The following is a 23,989-nucleotide window of genomic DNA, read 5'->3' as shown; positions in this document are numbered from 1 at the left end:
TTACTTGCTGTGACTGATCTATTCTTTTCTTCTACCCCTGGAGATGATGTAGGAGCTGGTTCTGTTTCTGCTGGTGGAGAAGTTGGTTTAGTTGCTGCTGGTGGAGATGTAGTTTCTGCTATTACTGGTGTGGGAGTTGCTGCTGCTGCTGCTATAGGAACTGGTTCTACTGCTGGAGGAGTTGCTTCTGCTGTTGCTGGTGGTGTTTCTTCTGCTATTGCTGGTGAAGGAATTTCTTCTGCTACTGCTGCTGAAGGAGATGGTCTTGCTACTATAGGAGCTGGTTATAATGTTGGAGGAGTTACTTCTGCTGTTACTGATGATGGTTCTTCTGATACTGCTGTTGATTCTACTGCTGTTAATATTGCTGCTTTAAGTACTTCTGCTGCATTTTCTGTTACTGTATTTGATTCTGCATTAGTCATTCCTGGACATACTTTCTGTGGTGATGATACAGGTACCCCTGATTATGTTGTTGGTAACTGTTGCAGTCTCTTAATCATTTCCATTACCTTTAATGTAACAAGTTGCTTTCCAAGGCCATTTAAGTGCAGTCCATGAGTAGTGTGGAATCTGCGTCCAATGGTATTAATAATAAAAACATTTCTATATTGCTTGCATATACTGGAAAAAAGTTCATTGGCAGCACTAATTTCCTTGTTTACACATGACAAGGGCATCAAGGCGTACCTTTGTGGTATATTTACGAGAATAACATTTGTAGGACTTAGTTCAGATAAACACTTCTTTAATTCACAGCAGGCTTTAAATGTATCATTTTGGTAAATGTCATTAAACCCACCAAAGAGGACTACAAAATCTTTCGAAGACGGCTTTTTTATTTCTTTAGAAAAAACTAGTTTTCTTATATCTGAGAGGGGCCCCTCAGGCTTTACAAAGCTCATCCATTTCACATCTAAAGTTTTATTTATGCGTGAGACAATACCGCGACTGTGACTATCGCCTAAAATGAAAAGTTTTGGAACATGGTTCGGAGTTTTAGACTGATGTTTTGTTTCGCACTTGCTGCAGGTAACACCAGTGTTTGTGTTTTTCCCGCACTTTCTACAAACACAAACAACAGAACTGTTACTAACACAAGTTAAAGTATCTTGAGGTAAATCTCTAAGCCTATTTGCTTCTTTTCAAAATGTTTGTGTTCTTCATGTTTTATAACTGAAAACTCTTCCAGTAGAGCATTGATAACTTTGTCTTTGGTGTTTCTCATATTAGTTTTTTGGAATAACTCACCTTTCAAACAGCTATTGCAGAACAATAGTTTCCTTTTAGGATTGACATGAACACATGAATAATGAAAAACCGTTTTACAATTTAAACACATTACACCTTTTACAACACGTTTCTTGCAGTGGCATGTTGTATCAGAGTTCACCATTTCCCACGATAAAGTCAAAGTACTTGCTGGATGAGATACTTGATTATAACATTTTCCTGTTCCCAGGTTTTCTTTGGCAACTACTTCTGCAATAATATGACAAGGCATACACGTACTGTCATAATACACACAGAATTTCTTGCATATTGAACACTTTTCCTCATTATTTTTTGACTTTTGTACAGAACTAACATACTCCCGATCTACACTAGGCACCATGACACACATGTGTAGCCAGGAGAGTATTTTGCAAGAAAGAGCAGGTAAGCAGTTGTTAGCATCCCACTAAGACAATGAATGGACATTATTTCTTTCCACTGTGATGAACAAAGAGGTACTATGGGCAAAGTTTAAAAAGCTGTAATCACACTCTCAAGAAGTATGTGCCAAGTAAATGGATTAATACTGAAGAAAATCTGCTTAGAAGAATACCAAGCCAAGGAAACCAGCCATTTATGGCATTATTTAAAGTGTTATAAACTCATATGTAATTGATAAGAGTAATGCATACAAAAAAGGCCAAGTTTCTAGATCTATTTTTCATATTTACTTTAGTTCCTTGATATATCACACATTTTAAAATAATTATTGATCCAAAAAAAGTGTGATGTGAGTTACTGAGCAATTACTTCCTCTTGAATGTCCAAAATTTCTTGCTCAGTCAACAATCATGATGTATATGTAGTGAAATTACAGAACTAATGAGTAGATGCAAGAAATTATGTCAATATGATCATATGGCTTAGCCCCTCATGACAGCAGCTGTTACATTCGCTAATGTTTCTTTCAAAATAATTCCAGAAAATAACAACAGAATGCAGCACCAATCAAGGGACAGGTAGCAAGACATTTGTACTTTGTTCTTGTAAACAGTGACTCCAGTTTTCAAGCGACAGATGGCTTGCACATTGAGAAAGCGGCCATCTTGGATGCAGTCTTTTTAACTCAAAAATGTGGCCCAAGCTATGCTCAGCCTTGGCCTTCGAAGCGTTAAGGATGGAGAACACCACCAAATCATATAGATAGTTGTTTTTCCCTTGCTCTATTTACAAATGGAACAGGAAAGGAGATGGCTATTAGTGGTTCAAGGTACCCTCTGCCACGTACCATGAGGTGGCTTGCAGAGCTATGAAATAAAATAAAATCAGTATGATAGCTGAACAGCCCACAGCTGCTCCACAGTGAACAGTTTATGATTCGCCTGGGCATTGAGTCAAACAGAGCTTGGATGGCGTGTACAGGTGCAGCTGCCCATGCAGCTTCAACACGATACCACAGTTCATCAAGACTAGTGACTGGCGTATTGTGACGAGACAGTTGCTCAGCCACCACTGACCAGACGTTTTCAATTGGTGAGAGATCTGGAGAATGTGCTGGCCAGGGCAGCAGTCGAACATTTTCTGTATCCAGAAAGGCCTGTACAGAACCTGCAACATGCAGTTGTGCAGTTGTGACGGAGTCAGACAAGATGGCCACGAGTGTACAAGTGTGTAACTCTAATACGAGAAAAAGTTACAGTTATGTGCTAAAAAAGGGAGTTTGCGAGAATTGTAACATCGAAATAACATATTTAAGAGAACGAGTTTCAGGTCTACAACTCTTAGTTAACACTTTAAGAAGCGAAATCACCACACTCAAGAATGAAAATCAGGAACTACGGTCGAAGAACAAATCAAGCGAAGTAGCACCTGACGAAAGGCACAAATCGTCCGAGTGGACAGAAGTGAGACACAAAGGTAGGACTTTAGCTGGAAAAATAAAAACGAACTTTGCAACAGCAGTTACATTTACGGATAAAAACAAATACGGTGTTCTGCAGTCCAGTGACGGTGTTAAAGCCAGTGTAAATGATCCAGACCATTCAAAAGACAATGGGCTGAAAACGAATAATCACTCTAGGAAAAATGTTGATAAACGGGAAACAACAGGTAAAAAGAACAGTGTGCTTTTTCTAACAGACATGGTAGGAATTTATCAAGTATGTTTCGAGAAATAAATTGAGACTTAGCAGTGACCAGTGTTGTTAAACCTGGAGCAGGAACTAAACAAGTTTTACACCCTTGCATTCAAACAAAATCCACGCAAGAAAATGACTTTGTCGTATGCATAACGGGGTCAAATGATGTTGCGAAAAATGAAGCAGATGTCTGCGTAAAAGTGCTTCAGAACTTTCTCGAAAAAAATAAATCAAGGAATACAGTTGTTGCTACAGTGCCTCATAGGCACGATCTAATCTATAGTTCGTGCGTTAATAAAGAAATTCGAAGAACGATATAAGTAAACTGCAGCGTAACCTTCACACCAGATATGGGCACCACCTAAACTATGAAGGGAAAAAGTTTGTGTGCGAAAGTGTCAATGAAATAATTAAAGAAAGACTCACACGGAATAAAACAATCTACAAAAGTAGCGGTTTGAGTAATACCTGGAATGCACGTCATTTTTTAGTATAAAAGTCTGTGAATCGGCGGGTAATAAACCTCCTGTACTTGTACTAGGTGCTAAAAGCGACATTCGAATGAGAGAGTGTTCACAGACAATAAACAATAAAGATAAATCTGTTACTGTGATGCAAAAAAACATTCACTGCATTAAGAACAAAGTATTACAATTAGAACATTTTTGCAGTATTGAAAACATTGATGTTGTTTGTATCTCAGAACATTGGCTGACAGAAGATCAAGTACAATATTTTGTTCCTCAAGGGTATGCTGTTGGAGACATTATGTGTAGAAGTGAAAGAAAGAATGGAGGTGCCCTAATATTTGTTAAAGATAGTATAATGTTTACTAAAATAGATGTTAGCTCTTACTGTGCTGAACTTGATTGAGAATTTAGCTGTATAAGACTAAACGTAGAGAATACCATAATCGTTAGCTTATATAGATCACCAGGAGGAGATGTAAATACATTTTTCGAAAGATTTGAGCTGCTTATGAGGAAAATACTAAAATCTAACATAAAACTAATTATCTGTGGTGATTTCAACATTGAAATGGCCAACAGTGATGAACATGTTACTAGAACGTTTTTTAATATCTTAAGATCACTAAATTTACAATGTACAAATTACACACCAACACGGGATAGGGCGTGCTCAGATAATATTGTAGTAAATTTTTCTAGAGATATGTATGACGTCAGACTTGCCAGTGGAGCCCTAGCTGATCATGAACCATTGATTTTAACATTCTCCTGTGATCAGTTGCCGAAATCAGACAAATCAGTCAGAATCAAGTCTAAAGCCACATGGGTAAGAGGGCAGAAAGATGAATATATTAATTTATTTACTGACAGAATATCTGATGTTAACTGGACTTTGTATACAACACACAACCTGAGGAGAGTGCTGGTGAAATGGTGTTTAACAACTTCCTGGAAATACTCAGAGTTATGGTACTCCTGCTCACCATTAATCGAAAGTAGCCCTAAGCATAAACAGAAAAACAAACAGCTAAAATGGTATACTGATGAGCTAGCTCTCACTAGGGGGGAGATGCTCAGACTGTACAGAATATATAAAAATTCTTGTAAACAAGGACCTGAGTTAGATAATACTTCTTATAGAGCTTATGTAAAAAAATCTACAAAGACAAACTGTCCTTGGCCAAAAAACAAGCATGTGAACATTACATTGAAAGTGCTCCCAACAAATGTAAAGCAGCATGGGATATCATCAACCAATATAATTCACAAACCCATACACAAGATGCAATGCTGGTCCCAGAAGAAGTAAATAATTACTTCCTAACCTCAGTGAGCGAGCTGAAAAACAAAATCAAGCAAAATGGCACTTGTGCACTAGATCATCTTGGTGCTGTGCCCCATAGGATGTATACTTTCCACTAGAATGTTGTCACCCCAGAGGATATTGTAAAAGCTGTGGCAAGGTTCACCAACTCCAAAAGTATGGACTGTTATAGGTTTTCTAACTATGTAATGAAAAAAATAATACACCTTATCTGTCAACCTCTTTCTTTCATTTTTAACAAGTGTTTAGAATCTGGAGTTTTCTCAGATGCGCTCAAAACCGCTAAAGTGATACCAGTCTTTAAAAAGGGAGATAAGCATCTGCCCCAAAACTATCGACCAGTTTCTATTGTACCAATTATCTCTAAAGTTTCTGAATATGTAATGTACAGTCAACTAAATAACTATTTTGATAAGCATGGTCTCCTCTCCAACAGACAGTTTGCATATCAACATGGTAAAAATACCACTACTGCTGTCACTGAAGTTGTTAACCAGGTGTTAACTGCATTCGAAAATAAGGATCTAGTATCAGTCGTACTTTGTGATCTTAGCAAAGCCTTCGACTGCATACCATCTAACACCCTACTTGCAAAACTGGAATTTTATGGCATACAAAAACCATCTTTGGATGTAATCGAATCATACTTAAGTAACAGGAGACAGTTTGTATCAATTAAAAATAGATGCTCCTCACTGAAGGAAGTCCAGACTGGAGTGCCTCAGGGCTCGGTCCTAGGTCCTTTTCTGTTCATCATTGCAATTAATGACTTACCTTATCATGTAGGAGCAAATTCAATTGTGTGTTATGCAGATGATACAACATTGCTTAATACACACCATGACACAACAGAACTGTATCAGGCGACACAGGAAAAACTAGAACTAGTAATGGATTGGTTTTCTTCTAATGAACTCCTGTGTAATCCTGATAAAACACAAGAACTAATTCTGGGTTTAACTACAACTGTTGAAAGCAAATCAATAAAATTTTTAGGATTCCACACTGATTCAAAATTAAACTGGGAGGAACACATTAGCCATATCTGCAAGAGAATAGCAAGAGTGTGTTATCTCATCTGGAGACTGACAGGTTAAGTCACTGATGAGTATCTAAAGGTGGTATATTTTGGCCTCTTTCAGTCACACATTTCCTATGGCATATTGTTATGGGGACATTCTTGCTTTGTCAGTGAAATTCTGAAAATTCAAAAAAAAGTAATCAGAATAATGAGCAAAGTTAAGCCCAAGGAACACTGCCACCCCCTCTTTATCAAGCACATGATATTAACTGTTGTGCATCTATACATCTACACAGCACTGCTTTATGTCAAAAGCAACTTAAATGAGTTTGAGACGAGAGAGAACATACATCCCCACAACACCGGAGGCAAACTGGACTTCGACATACCAAGACACAGACTCACAAAGACTGCAAACTCACACAAAATAATGAGTTTAAAACTCTTCAACAAACTTCCAGCATCTGCTCGGTCACTGGCCAGTAATATTTTCAAACGTAACGTTTATGACTGGTTACTCAAACACCCATTTTATAAGATAACAGAATATTTTGAAGTAATCATTGACATTAGTATGTAAGAATATTCCTAAAAGAAAAGGAATTAAATTGTAAAAACTTTACTGTAAAGTTATTGTTAATTGTATATTTAATGTTCAGACCTATTCCACTGTAAGTGGTCAATGGCGAATATACTGAATACTGAATATCCTGCTGAAATGTAGGGTTTCGCAGGGATCAAATTAATGGTAGAGCCACGGGTCGTAACACATCTGAAATATAATGTCCACTGTCCAAAGTGCCGTCAATGCGAACAAGAGGAGACCGAGACATATAACCAATGGCACCCCACACCATCATTCCGGGTGATATGCCAGTATGGCGATGACGAATACACGCTTCGAAAGTAAGTTCACCGCGATGTCGCCACACATGGACGTGACCATCATGATGCTGTAAACAGAACCTGGATTCATCCAAAAAATGGATGTTTTGCCATTCGTGCACCCAGGTTTGTCAAGTACACCATCGCAGGCGCTCCTGTCTGTGATACAGAGTCAAGGGTAACTGCTGCCATGGTCTCCGATCTGAAAGTCCATGCTGCTGCAAACATCATCAAACTGTTCGTGCAGATGGTTGTTGTCTTGCAAACGTCCCCATCTGTTGACTCAGGGATTGAGACGTGGCTGCACGATCCGTTACAGCCATGAGAATAAGATGCCTGTCATCTCGACTGCTAGTGATACGAGGTCACTGGGGTCCAGCACGGCGTTCCATATTACCCTCCTGAACCCACCGATTCCATATTCTGCTAACAGTCATTGGATCTCAACCAATGCGAGCACCAATGTCACGATACGATAAACCGCAAGTGCGATAGGCTACAATCCGACCTTTATAAAAGTTGGAAACATGATGGTACACATTTCTCCTCCTTACACAAGGCATCACAACATTTCAGCAGGCAACGCCAGTCAACTGCTATTTGTGTATCAGAGATCGGTTGGAAACTTTCCTCATGTCAGCATGTCATAGGTGTTGCCACCGGCGCCAACCTTGTGCGAATGCTCTGAAAAGCTAATCATTTGCATATCACAGCATCTTCTTCCTGTCAGTTAAATTTCATGTCTGTAGCATGTCATCTTCGTGGTGTAGCAATTTTAATGGCCAGTAGTAATTGTTACCAGATTATGTGGAGGATATCCCTTTGGCAACACGAGCTCGTATGTACTTTCAGCATGATGGAGCTCCTACACATTCCGTGCGGCCAGTAACACAGTATCTCAACACAACGTATCCTGGTCGTTGGATCAGTCACCATGGAGTCAATTGCTTGGCCACCGAGGTCACCCGGTCTTACCCCATTGGATTACTGTTTATGGGAATGGCTGAAGAGCGATGTATACAAGCGCAGAGGGGACACAAAAGAGAAACTTCTCGCTTGTGTTTTACACGCTTGTGTCCAGGTAAAGGAATGCAAAACTGAGCGATCAGTGACACAACACCTGTCTACAAGAGCAGCAACATGCATTGAAGTTGACGGTGGACTGTTTGAACATCTTCTGTGAGGGGACATACACAATTAAACAAACCATAAAATAACAGTATCACCTGCACCTTTCCCATTCCTAGTGTTTTCGCTGGATTACCCAGAGATGGTTAAGAAAAGGGCATATGTTTATTAGAAGTTTTTTGTTCAGAATCACCAGTGGTATCACCTGTCAAAGCACGTGCCTTTCCTCCTGACTCACCCTGTATGTAGGGTATTTAACAATCACTTTCTGAGCATTGCTTAGTTTCAACAGGGAATCATATAACTCATTCGGAAAATGCCTTTCCAAGACTGATATCTGAAATACTCCTCTGTGATACTGTCAAGGGAGAGATTGAGTCTATAATTAAATTGCTGAAGACTAAGGACTCACGGATATGATGGAGTACCTAGCAGAATATTAAAGTACTGTGCTGCACATGTTAGCCCTGCACTTAGCCATATTTGTAATTTTTCCTTTAAGAATGGTCAGTTTCTTGAACAATTACAGTATTCATTAGTAAAGATACTTTATAAAAAGGGAGACAGTGATAACGTAGACAATTTTAGGCTTATTTCGAAGTGCCATCAGTGTTTCTAAAGTTATTGAAAAGGCTGTGTATGTAAGGATAATTCATTATTTTATTTCACATAATTCGCTATCAAATGTATAGTTCAGTTTTAGAAGAGGTTTAACAACTGAAAATACTATATTCTCTTTTCTCTGTGATGTACTGGATGGATTAAACAAAAGGTTTCAGACACTAGACATCTTTTTTGATTTAACTAAAGTGTTTGATTGTGTTGATCATGAAGTATTGCTCCAGAAGTTGGACCATTATGACATACGGGGAGCAGCTTTCTGTTTCATCTCTTACTTTAACAAGACAGTAAAAGCTCATTATCCACCATGTTCAGAATGGCTATGGAAATGGAAATGAGCATTTGGCATCATTGGCTGGGAGGCCGCTTGCGGAGCAGGTCCAGCCGCCTTGATGCAGGTCTTATTACATTCGACGCCACATTGGGCAACCTGCGCACCGGATGGGGATGAAATGATGATGAAGACAACACAACACCCAGTCCCTGAGCGGAGAAAATCCCCAACCACGCCAGGAATCGAATCCAGGCCCGTAGGACGGCAATCCGTCACGCTGACCACTCAGCTATCGGGGCGGACAGAATGGCTATGCTGTGGGGTCTGAGTGGGGCATGGTCAAATGGGGGATGCCCCAGGGATCAGTGCTGGGGTCACTCCTGTTCCTTATATACAGGGTGGTCCATTGATTGTGACCACGCCAAATATCTCACGAAATAAGCATCAAACGAAAAAACTACAAAGGACGAAACTTGTCTTGCTTGAAAGGGGAAACCAGATGGCACTATGGTTGGTTCGCTAGATGGCGCTGCCGTAGCTCAAACGAATATCAACTGCATTTTTTTTAAATAGGAAGCCCTATTTTTATTACATATGTGTGTAGTACGTAAAGAAATATGAATGTTTTAGTTGGTCCCCTTTTTTTGCAATGTGGTAGATGGCGCTGTAATAGTCACAATATATGGCTCACAATTTTAGACAAACAGTTGGTAACAGGTAGGTTTTTTAAACTAAAATAAAGAACATAGGTACGTTTGAATATTTTATTTCAGTTGTTCCAATGTGATACATGTACCTTTGTGAACTTATAATTACTGAGAAACCATGCTGTTACAACGTGATTACCTGTAAATACCACATTAATGCAAGAAATGCTCAAAATGATGTCCATCAACCTCAATGCATTTGGAAACACGTGTAACGACATTCCTCTCGACAGCGAGTAATTCACCTTCCGTAATGTTCACATATGCATTGACAATGTGCTGATGCATGTTGTCAGGCACTGTCGGTGGATCACAATAGCAAATATCCTTCAACTTTCCCCACAGAAAGATACCCGGGGACGTCAGATCCGGTTAACGTGCGGATCATGGTATGGTGCTTCGGCGACCAATCCACCTGTCATGAAATATGCCATTCAATATCGCTTCAACTGCACACAAGCTATGTGCCGGACATCCATCGTGTTGGAAGTACATCGCCATTCTGTCATGCAGTGAAACATCTTGTAGTAACATCGGTAGAACATTACGCAGGAAATCAGAATACACTGCACCATTTAGAATGCCATCGATAAAATTGGGGCCAATTATCCTTCCTCCCATAAAGCCGCACCATACATTAACCTGCAAAGTTCACTGATGTTCCATTTGTCGCAGCCATCATGGATTTTCCATTGCCCAATAGTGCATATTATGCCGGTTTACGTTACTGATGTTGGTGAATGACGCTTCGTCGCTAAATAGAATGCGTGCAAAAAATCTGTCATCCTCTCATAATTTCTCTTGTGCTCAGTGGCAGAACTGTACATGATGTTCAAAGACATCGCCATGCAATTCCTGGTGCATAGAAATATGGTACAGGTGCAATCGATGTTGATGTAGTATTCTCAACACCGACGTTTTTGAGATTCCCGATTCTCGCACAATTTGTCTGCTACTGATGTGCGGATTAGCTGTGACAGCAGCTAAAACACCTACTTGGGCATCATCATTTGTTGCAGGTTGTGGTTGACGTTTCACATGTGGCTGAACACTTCTTGTTTCCTTAAATAACGTAACTATCCAGCGAACGGTCTGGACACTTGGATGATGTCATCCAGGATACCGAGCAGCATATATAGCGCATGCCCGTTGGGCACTTTGATCACAACAGCCACACATCAACACGATATCGACCTTTTCCACAATTGGTAAATGGTCTATTTTACCACGGGTAATGTATCACGAAGCAAATACTGTCCGCATTGGCAGATTGTTACGTGATACCACGTACTTATACGTTTGTGACTATTACAGCGCCATCGATCACAAAGCGGAGAAAGTGATCCAACTAAAGCATTCATATTTCTTTACGCACTACACAAATATGTAATAAAAGATGGGGGTTCCTATTTTAAAAAAATGCAGTTGATATCCGTTTGACCTATGGCAGCGCCATCTAGCGGGCCAGCCATAGTGCCTTCTGGTTTCCCCCTTCAAGCTAGATGAGTGTCGTTCTTTGTAGTTTTTTCGTTTGATGCTTATTTTGTGAGATATTTGGCCTGGTCACTATCAATGGACCATCCTGTATACTTAGACCCTGAATGCCACAATGCTTTACTCCACCAACGCTATGACTTCCTCAATCCTCCCCCCACCACCCATTCTTATCTTCTGTCACCCTCCTAACCTCTGTAAGAATCTAGTCAAATCTTATGACATTCCCAACCATTATCCCTACCACAAGGTATCGTAAGGTATGTGCTATCGTCCCCAATGTAAAACCTGTCCTGCACATTCACACACCATCTGCTCTAGTCCCACCAGTGGTAGAATGTGACAGTATTAAAGACATAGTGAATTGTAAAATAACATATGTTGTTTATCAGCTAAGTTATGTCTTTTTATTTAGGCATTACCGCCACTAAACTGGCTTAGTGCTTGACTGGCCACTGAAGAACTGCTCGTCTTAGTGGATGCCCAATACCCAGTTGCATAATTCAAGGGATCTGAGTGCTTGGTACTGTAATGGATCTGGGAGATGTTATTTTTTTTTACCGTATTTGTCGATACCGAATTGTAAATGTTTTCTTATATTTTTTGTCTGAATTTATTATAATTTGTCTTATTATACGTTAATTTACTTCTGTTTTTGAGAGTGAAAGCATATTGATTACTATTAGAAAATGTATTGAAGAATAGCAAAGAGACTGATTACAAGTGGAAGCTTGTGTGTTGTGTAAAATATCTTTGACGTTGGAGTCGTCTTTGACTATAGTCAGTCGGCTGTTAACTCTTGGTGTGTGTTGACGGAAGAAGAATGTGAAGGTCGCCGTCATAAATAATTTTGAATTATGTTACTATTTTTTTGTATTAACTATAAAAAAAGAAATTACATTTGAAGAAATGGTATTTGAAACACCAAAATGAGGCAAACATGTTGAACCACGTCTTTTCTGCAGCCGACAAAGATGCATAGTGGAATCATACTTAGACAACTGAAGCCAAGACTAATATCTCCTTGCAAATGTCTAACGGAAAAGATACTGTCACGAAATATGGCAAATTTAAGTAAATAAAAATAGTGAGCATATTTTCAACTTGTGTCTTAGCCGGGATGCCATATTTCAGTACAACACATGAGCTTCTAATAATTTCCGGGTATGCAGCCAGATCCCGTCGACATTCTGCCACGATATTTCGGCCCAGAGACGTCCGGCCATCATCAGGTGAGTACACAACTACTGAAGAGCCCAGGTGCAGTCGCGGTATTTATGCTGAATTTCGCACATGCGAAATGTACTGGCATCCTACAGCGCATGCGTCAGGTGTTGACATGCGCAGCATAGCCGAGTTGTACGTGCTGCCCTCGGTGGTGAAAAAAAAGGTTCATCTATTCATTGAGTATCAAATGACACTGTCGATTCTGCTGTGATTGTATAATTTTAATAACAGGATTCCAATTTTTATCCAGCTGAAAGTCGTTGTCACGATTTATAAGATTATTGGCAAGACATATTTCCACTGATTCCTTGATTACGGAATCCCAAAAACCGGAAACCGGGGTTAAAATTTTTGTTCCATTGTATTCCATTGAATGTCCCAATGAAATACAGTGCTCTGCTACTGCCGATTTTGACGGTTGCCGCAGACGGGTGTATCTTTCATGTTCTATACATCGTTCATGGACAGTTCTTGTCGTCTGGCCAATATATGCAGAGCCACATTCACAGGGAATTTTGTAGACGCCTGCTTTCTTCAGTTGTAAATCGTCTTTAACGGATCCAACCAGGGCCCGGTTCTTTGCTGGTGGACGGAAGATAACCTTGATTTTATTTTTCTTCAGTAATCGGCCTATTTTCGAAGACACATTCCCAGCGTATGGAAGGAACGCAGTTGATTTAAAGTCGTCATCTGCGTCCTCAGTGCGTTGCTTCTTGTTATGATAGTTGCGCATGGCCTTCCTTATTTGGCGAGAAGTGTAGCCATTCTCCTTGAAAACCTTCTCCACGTGTTCTAATTCTGCGTGGAGGTTTTCATCATCCGATATTATATGCGCTCGATGTATTAAGGTACTGAGAACACTGGCTGTTTGTGCTGGGTGATGGCAGCTTGACGCCTGGAGATACAGATCTGTGTGAGTCAGTTTCCTGTACACAGAATGTCCTAATGACCCGTCAATTTTACGGCGTACTAGCACGTCTAGAAATGGTAAAGTGCCCTCTTTTTCAATCTCCATCGTAAATTTGATGTTCTCATGTAATGAGTTTAAGTGATGAAGGAATTTCTCCAGTTCCTGTCTGCCATGAGGCCATACAGCAAAAGTATCATCTACGTACCGCCAGAAGACCGTAGGCTTTAAAACAGCAGACTCAAGTGCTTTCTCCTCAAAGTCCTCCATAAAGAGATTAGCTACCACAGGCGACAAAGGGCTCCCCATGGCGACGCCGTCTGTTTGTTCAAAGAATTCGTCATTGAATAAAAAGTACGTTGAGGAGAGTATATGTTCAAACAAGGCCGTCATTTCTGCGCTGAATAAGTTACCAATAAGATGTAATGATTCCATTAAAGGCACTTTGGTAAAAAGTGAGACCACATCAAAGCTGACTAATAAATCCGAGCTGCTAAGCTTAACTTCCTTCAAGCGACTGACAAAATCCTCGGAATTACGTATATGGTGGCAACACTTACCCACATACGGCTTTAGTAATGAGGCCAGATATTTTGCTGTAGAACAGGTCGCAGCACCAATATTACGCACTATTAATCGTAGTGGTGCACCATCCTTGTGTATCTTCGGAAGACTGTAGAGTCTTGGTGGTACTGCATTGTGTGGTCTCAATCTCTTGATAATTTGTTCAGGTAGAGAACAGTTGTTCAAAAGGGTAGTAGTTTTCCTTGATATTCGGCTTGTTGGGTCCTTTTCAATTCTACGGTACGTAGAATCATTTAGCTGACAATATATCTTCTCGTTGTAGGCTTCTCTTGTCAGAAGAACTGTGGCGTTACCCTTATCCGCAGGCAGTACGACTGTGCTAGTATCTTCTCTCAGGCTGCGGAGAGCAGCTCTTTCAGCTGGCGAGATTTACTCCGTTGTGGTGCACATTTCAACAACGTTTGGCAAGATTCACGTCGAATTTTGTCTGCAGAATCCACAGGGAGACGTCTAATGGCTTCCTCAATGGAACTGATGAAATCCGTTAAAGGCAGTGAGGCAGGTGTAGGAGCGAAGTTTAAACCTTTCGCGAGCACTGACATCGTCGCATCGTCAAAAGATTTCTCCGTGAGGTTCACCACGGATCATCCAGAGATAGCTTCTTGCAGCTTTCGTGTTACGAGTTGGCTAAACTTTGCACTTTGCCTGTTCGTACTGTCTCTGTGAGCCCAGACGACGACTTTAAATCAACTGCGTTCCTTCCATATGCTGGGAATGTGTCTTCGAAAATAGGCCGATTACTGAAGAAAAATAAAATCAAGGTTATCTTCCGTCCACCAGCAAAGAACCGGGCCCTGGTTGGATCCGTTAAAGACGATTTACAACTGAAGAAAGCAGGCGTCTACAAAATTCCCTGTGAATGTGGCTCTGCATATATTGGCCAGACGACAAGAACTGTCCATGAACGATGTATAGAACATGAAAGATACACCCGTCTGCGGCAACCGTCAAAATCGGCAGTAGCAGAGCACTGTATTTCATTGGGACATTCAATGGAATACAATGGAACAAAAATTTTAGCCCCGGTTTCCGGTTTTTGGGATTCCGTAATCAAGGAATCAGTGGAAATACGTCTTGCCAATAATCTTATAAATCGTGACAACGGCTTTCAGCTGGATAAAAATTGGAATCCTGTTATTAAAATTATACAATCACAGCGGAATCAACAGTGTCATTCGATACTCAATGACTAGATGAACCTTTTTTTCACCACCGAGGGCAGCACGTACAACTCGGCTATGCTGCGCATGTCAACACCTGACGCATGTGCTGTAGGATGCCAGTACATTTCGCATGCGCGAGATTCGGCATAAATACCGCGACTGCACCTGGGCTCTTCAGTAGTTGTGTACTCACCTGATGATGGCCGGACGTCTCTGGGCCGAAATATCGTGGCAGAATGTCGACGGGATCTGGCTGCATACCCGGGAATTATTAGAAGAAGAAATATGCCGGGAAAATTTCAGAAGTCACAACACATGAGCTGTTTGGATCCTCCCACCCAATACTTGTTTCACAGAACACTGGAGGAGAGAGCTTGGCAGATCACTAAAGGCCTGAATGACCATCCCTTCCCCTCCTATCCCTTCCCTTCCCTTGCCTTCCCTTCCCTTCCCTTCCCTTCCCTTCCCTTCCCTTGCCCTCCTTTCCATTCCCTTACCTTCCCTTCCTTTTTAAGCTTGCCCAAAAAATGTCCCTCTCCTCCCCAATGAATGGACTATTAATTCCAAAAGCTAGATAGTGAGTCCCTTTTACTTTTATATAAGTCTATTGCCTCCTGAAGACAAGTATTGGCCAACAGTTCTGTCTCCTTATTTTTATGTATATTATGACTCTTTCCTTCTTTTCTCTTAACTTAATTCTTAACTGTGCTGTTCACTTCTCTTCATCTTAATCTATCTTTACTTCTCATTCCATCCTTATCATCTCGGGACTCAAGTGGCACAGTTCTTATTAATGTACCATCTCCAACCACTCTCCCTGTTGCCTCCCTCTTCATCTTTGTCTATCCTTGTCTCATCCTGGAGTCTGAGTAGCCTACCCTTTCTTTTAATTTTTCCCAATATGTTCTTCTCTCCTACTCGAGGAAGAATCTATTAGATCTGTGTATTGCTTTTACTGGGTGTATATGTGGATGAGAAAAAAAAATTCTCGGATTTTTCCCGGATTTCCGTTAAAAATACATTTTCTCCCAAATGAAAATACACTTTTTCACACTTTTTCTGTGTTAAGTAACAGTATAATTTTCCTCAGAACTGTAAAACTTATCAATTCTTTCAGTTGTTGTGGTTTTATACACCAGCGTAGAATTTCCATGCACTTTAGAGAACGAAACTCAGGGGAAAAAACACGTTTTGGAAAGATGTCTGATGTGCAGCAACATGCACACTGCATATTTTCGTATTACGAAAGTATAAATTCCAAACACCGCACGTTACTTTCCGAAGGACTGAGCAGAGATTGCGATGCGCTTCTGTAAGCCAGTCGTAGCTCATGACAAACGATCTTGCCGGCCGATGACAGAGGATATTCAGAGCATAGGACACGCATGTGATGTAGTCAGCCAAAAGCAACATCACTGTCAAGTAGTGCTAACACACAAATAGGAAAAGGTAATGGTTTAAATTAATATACATAGTGTTGCTACAAGAAAAGAAAAGAGAAGCTAAGCTTTCACACATAATGTTCTCTCTCTCTCTCTTTTTTTTTTTTTTTTTTTTTTTTTTTTTTTTTTTTTTTTTTTTTTTTTTTTTGCACTTTAAAATATATCACACAAAATGCCAGTAAAATTTTTAACAATGACATAAATGTCTGATCTTTCTGGCTCGAAAATATTGTAAGTGGTCGTCCTCAAATTATGATTTTTGAATTAGAGTCAAACGCTCTGTGATTTAAGAAATGCATCGGACATTCGCCCACAGAGTTCTTCTTGCGTAAAAGAAAATTTACTTTGAAAGTAATGCTTTTCAAAGAACCATTCGGAATATTTTCCCGCGAACTGTTAGAAATAGATTCGTTTCAGCAGTTGCCAAAGAGTGCCAGATAACAGGTGTCACCAAACTTGCACAGCAACAATGATGCAGGAAGCATGTACGTTCGTACATGTAAAACTTTGAAAGATCTTACATTATGTCATAAAAGAAACAAGACATTAGGGATTACTCCAAGAGCACGGGAATTTTGTGAACCATACTAAAATGCATCATTCGGCTTAAAGTGCTCATTCATATGTCCAGATTCAGATGCAAATTTTCTTGGAGTACCAGTACTGTATTACCTAATGTTTGGTTCTTTATTAAGTCATAATGCCATATGTGCTAGAAGATGAAAACGTGAACTTGAAATGCAGTTAACAGTTGAAACTAGCCAATAGTGTGGAATTAAACACTTCATTTCAAATAGATTGACTGCCTGAGCAGAAAAGATTAACAAAAGTCAAATTTCTTTAACAAACTGACAAAAATAACTTCATTGTTCTGCAAGGCGATCAATGTTTGACTGTCAGAAAGGTGGAAACAAAATAAAATCTGAAACTAACAACACATTTTAGCCTCCTGTAATTATTGGAATGTATTTTAATTCACTTGATAGCTCCAGGCCAAGACATCCGTTTTGTTTTCATTTGACGTGAGAGCAATAAACGAAGAGGAAACAGCAAAATCACTTAACGTAAACAGGGGTCACGTGAAGACTACCACCTCCCCACTACAACTCAGACTGCTCTGTGCATCAGGTCCGGATCTATGATATTTCCAAACCGGGGCAATACTAGATAGTGGCACTCCCCCTCCCTCGAGCGTTTGAGGTTGGACGCCCAAAATTTTAAAAAATCGACTTTTATAAAATATCTTCATGTTTAAGGCACATCTTTTTGAAGAGTATGATACACGAAACATATATGTTTGAGGGAACGTAAGGCATGTTATTTGGTCTCTGTATTTCGCTCTGTGGAATTCAAACATGTAATATTTTTTAATGAGTGTCATCAAACTATATTCAGGACAGTGGAAATTAAAATGTCCTGTGGTGCCTCTCCTGCTCCCAGTCAGCCGGTTTGACATCCAGCCCCACTTTAAAAAAATCTTGCAATTAATACTGGATGGGATTATTTGTTAACTGGCAGAACAAGAACTCTTTAGAAAATTTGCAGTCTTTACTGCCTATTAGCTAATACCTAGCTGTTTTGTGTGACATAAAATTAAATATAGGATACATAAAAGGAGTAAAGACAAGTGACAAGCAAGACAGTACACATTTCTTCAATCGTTAAGTCCCAGCTTTTTTTCTCTCTAACCTTGCTGCAGCTTTACATGGTGTCCTTTCCTTTCTGTGAAAGGATCTATTATCTCATCAAACTTCATCAAACGTTTTGTCACTTGTAAAAACAAAATGTTCTTGTGTAATGCTAAAAAAGTTGTTAATACAAATTGTACCCAAGGCTGGTGTGGTTTCTCGATCTGATTACGTGTATTTTGTCACTGCTAGATAAAACAAAATAGGCCTGCCTAATATTGCTTGTCACACACACCAAATAAATGAGTCTATTTTTTTAACACGACAGAATATAATTCACAAAGTACCTATATCAAATGCCTATTAGGCCTACTACAAGCAAAAAGTTTTATGTTACGAAATAGTTTCATATTTCATTCATACTCTCTAGCTTCTGAAGCATTAGAACGAAAAGTAGTAGTATGAAATTTTTATATAAATTTGGAACCGTCATATTCTTCCTTAATTTGTGAGAGTCCCCGTTTCTTCTCCTTCCTCATTCTAACAAACAATCTTGTCATCACCAATTCTGTAACTATTCCTGCCAGTGTCAAAACTTATTCTCTGGTTAACTTCACTAACCCTGCAACAATCATCGGTTTAGTTATCCCACATTTATTCTCCAGTTAGGCATTATTACGTGTTCATACAATGCGTTTTCCGCACTACTCCCAGAATAGAACTTAAGTGGCTGCTAACTGGGGACTGTATAACTGGCCCTTAGCAGTGTAGTCAAAAATTTTCTGTCAAAATTTCATTTTCTTGTTGCCTGTTATTCCTTTTAGTTGTTTATTTCTACTCTGGTAGTCTGAATCTATGAAATTCGCTAGGAGTTATAACAACGCTGATTATTTGCAAACCCAATTAACCACATAAACGGCGAATGGCATTCACCTGTTCGGCTTTATTCCGCTCAGCTCGTATAGACACGTCCCCTTTGAGACAGGGATTCCCCTGGCAGAGACATCACGTACACCATGCATGCATTCAAAAATCAAGTTACGATTACTTCAGAAATCAACTTAGAATTTGTTCGAAAATGTTCAAAAACCAACAGGGATGTGTTCAAAATCATATGAATAATCGATATACCAACGTGTGCTGGATGCTAGGTGCTTTGTGAAACAAGGTCTATTTCCTCAATAATATGAATTTGGCGCCTCGCCCCTCTGAAACTACCACCCGGGGCAGATACCCGTTTGCCCCCGCCCCCTAGTTCCAGGCCTGTTGCGCATACATGAATCTGGCAACTTAGGCACACCAGTAAAATTTCCTGGATAGCATCTGGCTTGTTGCTGCTATTGCTTATACTGCTCACTGCCACACTTCTGTAGCCAGAAGTGGGAGAAGGTACTAATCATACGCGACTCGACTGCATACGCGCATAAGCTCGCTTGCAACCTTTCAAACGAATCTAAGGTAAACAGTTGCGATGTCACGCTCAACGGAGGCAATTTGTTGTTATGAAACATTGCATAGTCTTCCTAAAGCCTTTGACACATTTTGCTGCTAGCAAACACTTGTATGAGCACTGTGTTTTGTTGTTGTATATAGTGTATTCTTCCACAATTCCCTGTCCTCTTCTCCCCAATTCACATCTCTTCTATGAGCTCATCACCCATTCCACCATTCACCACCCATTCTGCCACTCATCCCGTACTGAGCCCATCAGGAGTGAGAGAGAAAGAGAGAGTCTATCAATCTATCATATACATATTTGCATGAATGGACACAGGCAGACAGTGTTTGTTGGTAATGAGGATCACCCTGTGGCTAAACATGCCTTGGTGCACGGCCGGCACATCTTGGCACAGTGTTACACCGGCCGGGTTATCTGGATACTTCCTGCTAATACCAACCTGTCAGGACTCCGGAGATGGGAACTTGCCCTTCAGTATATTCTCTCTTCTCGTTATCCGCCAGGCCTCAATCTCCGCTAATTTCTAATTTCAATTTGCCGCCGCTCATACCTCACCTGTCTTTCTACAACATCTTTGCCTCTGTACTTCTGCCTCGACTGACATCTCTGCCCAAACTCTTTGCCTTTACAAATGTCTGCTTGTGCCTGTGTATGTGCGGATGGATATGTGTGTGTGTGTGTGTGTGTGTGTGTGTGTGTGTGTGTGTGTGTGTGTATACCTGTCCTTTTTTCTCCCTAAGGTAAGTCTTTCCACTCCCGGGATTGGAATGACTCCTTACCCTCTCCCTTAAAACCCACATTCTTTCGTCTTTCCCTCTCCTTCCCTCTTTCCTGACGAAGCAACGGTTGGTTGCGAAAGCTTGAATTTTGTGTGTATGTTTGTGTGTCTATCGACCTGCCAGCACTTTCGTTTGGTAAGTCACATCATCTTTGTTTTTATATATACAGGGTTATTACAAATGATTGAAGCGATTTCACAGCTCTACAATAACTTTATTATTTGAGATATTTTCACAATGCTTTGCACACACACACAAAAACTCAAAAAGTTTTTTTAGGCATTCACAAATGTTCGATATGTGCCCCTTTAGTGATTCGGCAGACATCAAGCCGATAATCAAGTTCCTCCCACACTCGGCACAGCATGTCCCCATCAATGAGTTCGAAAGCATCGTTGATGCAGTTCTGGCACGTTTCTTGGTAGAGGAGGTTTAAACACTGAATCTTTCACATAACCCCACAGAAAGAAATCGCATGGGGTTAAGCCGCGAGAGCATGGAGGCCACGACATGAATTGCTGATCATGATCTCCACCACGACCGATCCATCGGTTTTCCAATCTCCTGTTTAAGAAATGCCAAACATCATGGTGGAAGTGCGGTGGAGCACCATCCTGTTGAAAGATGAAGTCGGCGCTGTCGGTCTCCAGTTGTGGCATGAGCCAATTTTCCAGCATGTCCAGATACACGTGTCCTGTAACGTTTTCTTCGCAGAAGAAAAAGGGGCCGTAAACTTTAAACCGTGAGATTGCACAAAACACATTAACTTTTGGTGAAATGCGAATTTGCTGCACGAATGCGTGAGGATTCTCTACCGCCCAAATTCGCACATTGTGTCTGTTCACTTCAACATTAAGAAAAAATGTTGCTTCATCACTGAAAACAAGTTTCGCACTGAACGCATCCTCTTCCATGAGCTGTTGCAACCGCGCGGAAAATTCAAAGCGTTTGACTTTGTCATCGGGTGTCAGGGCTTGTAGCAATTGTAAACGGTAAGGCTTCTGCTTTAGCCTTTTCCATAAGATTTTCCCAACCGTCGGCTGTGGTACGTTTAGCTCCCTGCTTGCTTTATTCGTCGACTTCCGCGGGCTACGCGTGAAACTTGCCCGCACGCGTTCAACCGTTTCTTCGCTCACTGCAGGCCGACCCGTTGATTTCCCCTTACAGAGGCATCCAGAAGATTTAAACTGTGCATACCATCGCCGAATGGAGTTAGCAGTTGGTGGATCTTTGTTGAACTTTGTTCTGAAGTTTCGTTGCACTGTTATGACTGACTGATGTGAGTGCATCTCAAGCACGACACACGCTTTCCCGGCTCCTGTCGCCATTTTGTCTCACTGCGGTCTCGAGCGATCTGGCGGCAGAAACCTGAAGTGCGGCTTCAGCCGAACAAAACTTTATGAGTTTTTCTACGGATCTGTAGTGTGTTGTGACCATATGTCAATGAATGGAGCTACAGTGAATTTATGAAATCGCTTCAATCATTTGTAATAGCCATATATATATATATATATATATATATACACTCCTGGAAATTGAAATAAGAACACCGTGAATTCATTGTCCCAGGAAGGGGAAACTTTATTGACACATTCCTGGGGTCAGATACATCACATGATCACACTGACAGAACCACAGGCACATAGACACAGGCAACAGAGCATGCACAATGTCGGCACTAGTACAGTGTATATCCACCTTTCGCAGCAATGCAGGCTGCTATTCTCCCATGGAGACGATCGTAGAGATGCTGGATGTAGTCCTGTGGAACGGCTTGCCATGCCATTTCCACCTGGCGCCTCAGTTGGACCACCAGCGTTCGTGCTGGATGTGCAGACCGCGTGAGACGACGCTTCATCCAGTCCCAAACATGCTCAATGGGGGACAGATCCGGAGATCTTGCTGGCCAGGGTAGTTGACTTACACCTTCTAGAGCACGTTGGGTGGCACGGGATACATGCGGACGTGCATTGTCCTGTTGGAACAGCAAGTTACCTTGCCGGTCTAGGAATGGTAGAACGATGGGTTTGATGACGGTTTGGATGTACCGTGCACTATTCAGTGTCCCCTCGACGATCACCAGTGGTGTACGGCCAGTGTAGGAGATCGCTCCCCACACCATGATGCCGGGTGTTGGCCCTGTGTGCCTCGGTCGTATGCAGTCCTGATTGTGGCGCTCACCTGCACGGCGCCAAACACGCATACGACCATCATTGGCACCAAGGCAGAAGCGACTCTCATCGCTGAAGACGACACGTCTCCATTCGTCCCTCCATTCACGCCTGTCGCGACACCACTGGAGGCGGGCTGCACGATGTTGGGGCGTGAGCGGAAGACGGCCTAACGGTGTGCGGGACCGTAGCCCAGCTTCATGGAGACGGTTGCGAATGGTCCTCGCCGATACCCCAGGAGCAACAGTGTCCCTAATTTGCTGGGAAGTGGTGGTGCGGTCCCCTACGGCACTGCGTAGGATCCTACGGTCTTGGCGTGCATCCGTGCGTCGCTGCGGTCCGGTCCCAGGTCGACGGGCACGTGCACCTTCCGCCGACCACTGGCGACAACATCGATGTACTGTGGAGACCTCACGCCCCACGTGTTGAGCAATTCGGCCTCCCGCATGCCCACTATACGCCCTCGCTCAAAGTCCGTCAACTGCACATACGGTTCACGTCCACGCTGTCGCGGCATGCTACCAGTGTTAAAGACTGCGATGGAGCTCCGTATGCCACGGCAAACTGGCTGACACTGACGGCGGCGGTGCACAAATGCTGCGCAGCTAGCGCCATTCGACGGCCAACACTGCGGTTCCTGGTGTGTCCGCTGTGCCGTGCGTGTGATCATTGCTTGTACAGCCCTCTCGCAGTGTCCGGAGCAAGTATGGTGGGTCTGACACACTGGTGTCAATGTGTTCTTTTTTCCATTTCCAGGAGTGTGTGTGTGTGTGTGTGTGTGTGTGTGTGTGTGTGTGTGTTTGAAGATAAGAGTGAATCCTTAGTTCTCAAAGAATCTTAGGGAAAAGAGATGGACTAATGAAATAAACAATGAACACATGTATAGTAAACTCCATGTGTCTTTGATAATATCAATGGAATAACACCAAAATATATTTCACTGTTAAATAGTATTCAGTTGGTTTCACCTGTACTGCTAAGTTCTTCCAGAAGAGAAGGCCACTCTGTCTTGAAATGATTAGCACCTGTCAATGATCCATCACCACCAATCACCACCAGATTGGTAATTCCTCTGTCCACCAAGTTAGCAGCAGCTTTTAAGCGTCCTTCTCGTTCTTTAAAATCCATGCATCTGGCTGAACCAATAATGGTCCCACCCTGTAAATAATTTATCACGTAACTGTATTATTTTAACTAAAAAAGTGAGTATTTGGACTATCTTAACTAAAAAACTGTGTGGTGCTACAGTAACATCAGAGTGGATTGAACATACAAGTGTAGCGTGTATAAAGGTGTCAGTATCACTTCATTCACTATAGAAATACAAGAAGTATTTCCTTTCAAGCCTAAA

General features: G+C 41.3%; 1 protein-coding gene across 1 annotated transcript in view; it reads right to left on the bottom strand.

The window, feature by feature from the left end:
- Positions 1 to 23,989, bottom strand: part of LOC126434973 (ATP-dependent 6-phosphofructokinase-like) — a 439,746-nt gene that overhangs the window by 372,109 nt on the left and 43,648 nt on the right. Inside the window, exon 3 of the mRNA XM_050090461.1 lies at positions 23,607 to 23,796. Within this exon, the coding sequence (XP_049946418.1) occupies positions 23,607 to 23,796 (190 nt within the window). The remainder of the gene's footprint in view (positions 1 to 23,606; positions 23,797 to 23,989) is intronic.

Source organism: Schistocerca serialis, chromosome 1, assembly GCF_023864345.2.
Source record: "Schistocerca serialis cubense isolate TAMUIC-IGC-003099 chromosome 1, iqSchSeri2.2, whole genome shotgun sequence".
Taxonomy (NCBI): Eukaryota; Metazoa; Arthropoda; class Insecta; order Orthoptera; family Acrididae; genus Schistocerca; species Schistocerca serialis.
The sequence above is the reverse complement of the archived record's forward strand: the minus strand, read 5'-3'. Positions and strand labels throughout refer to the sequence as shown.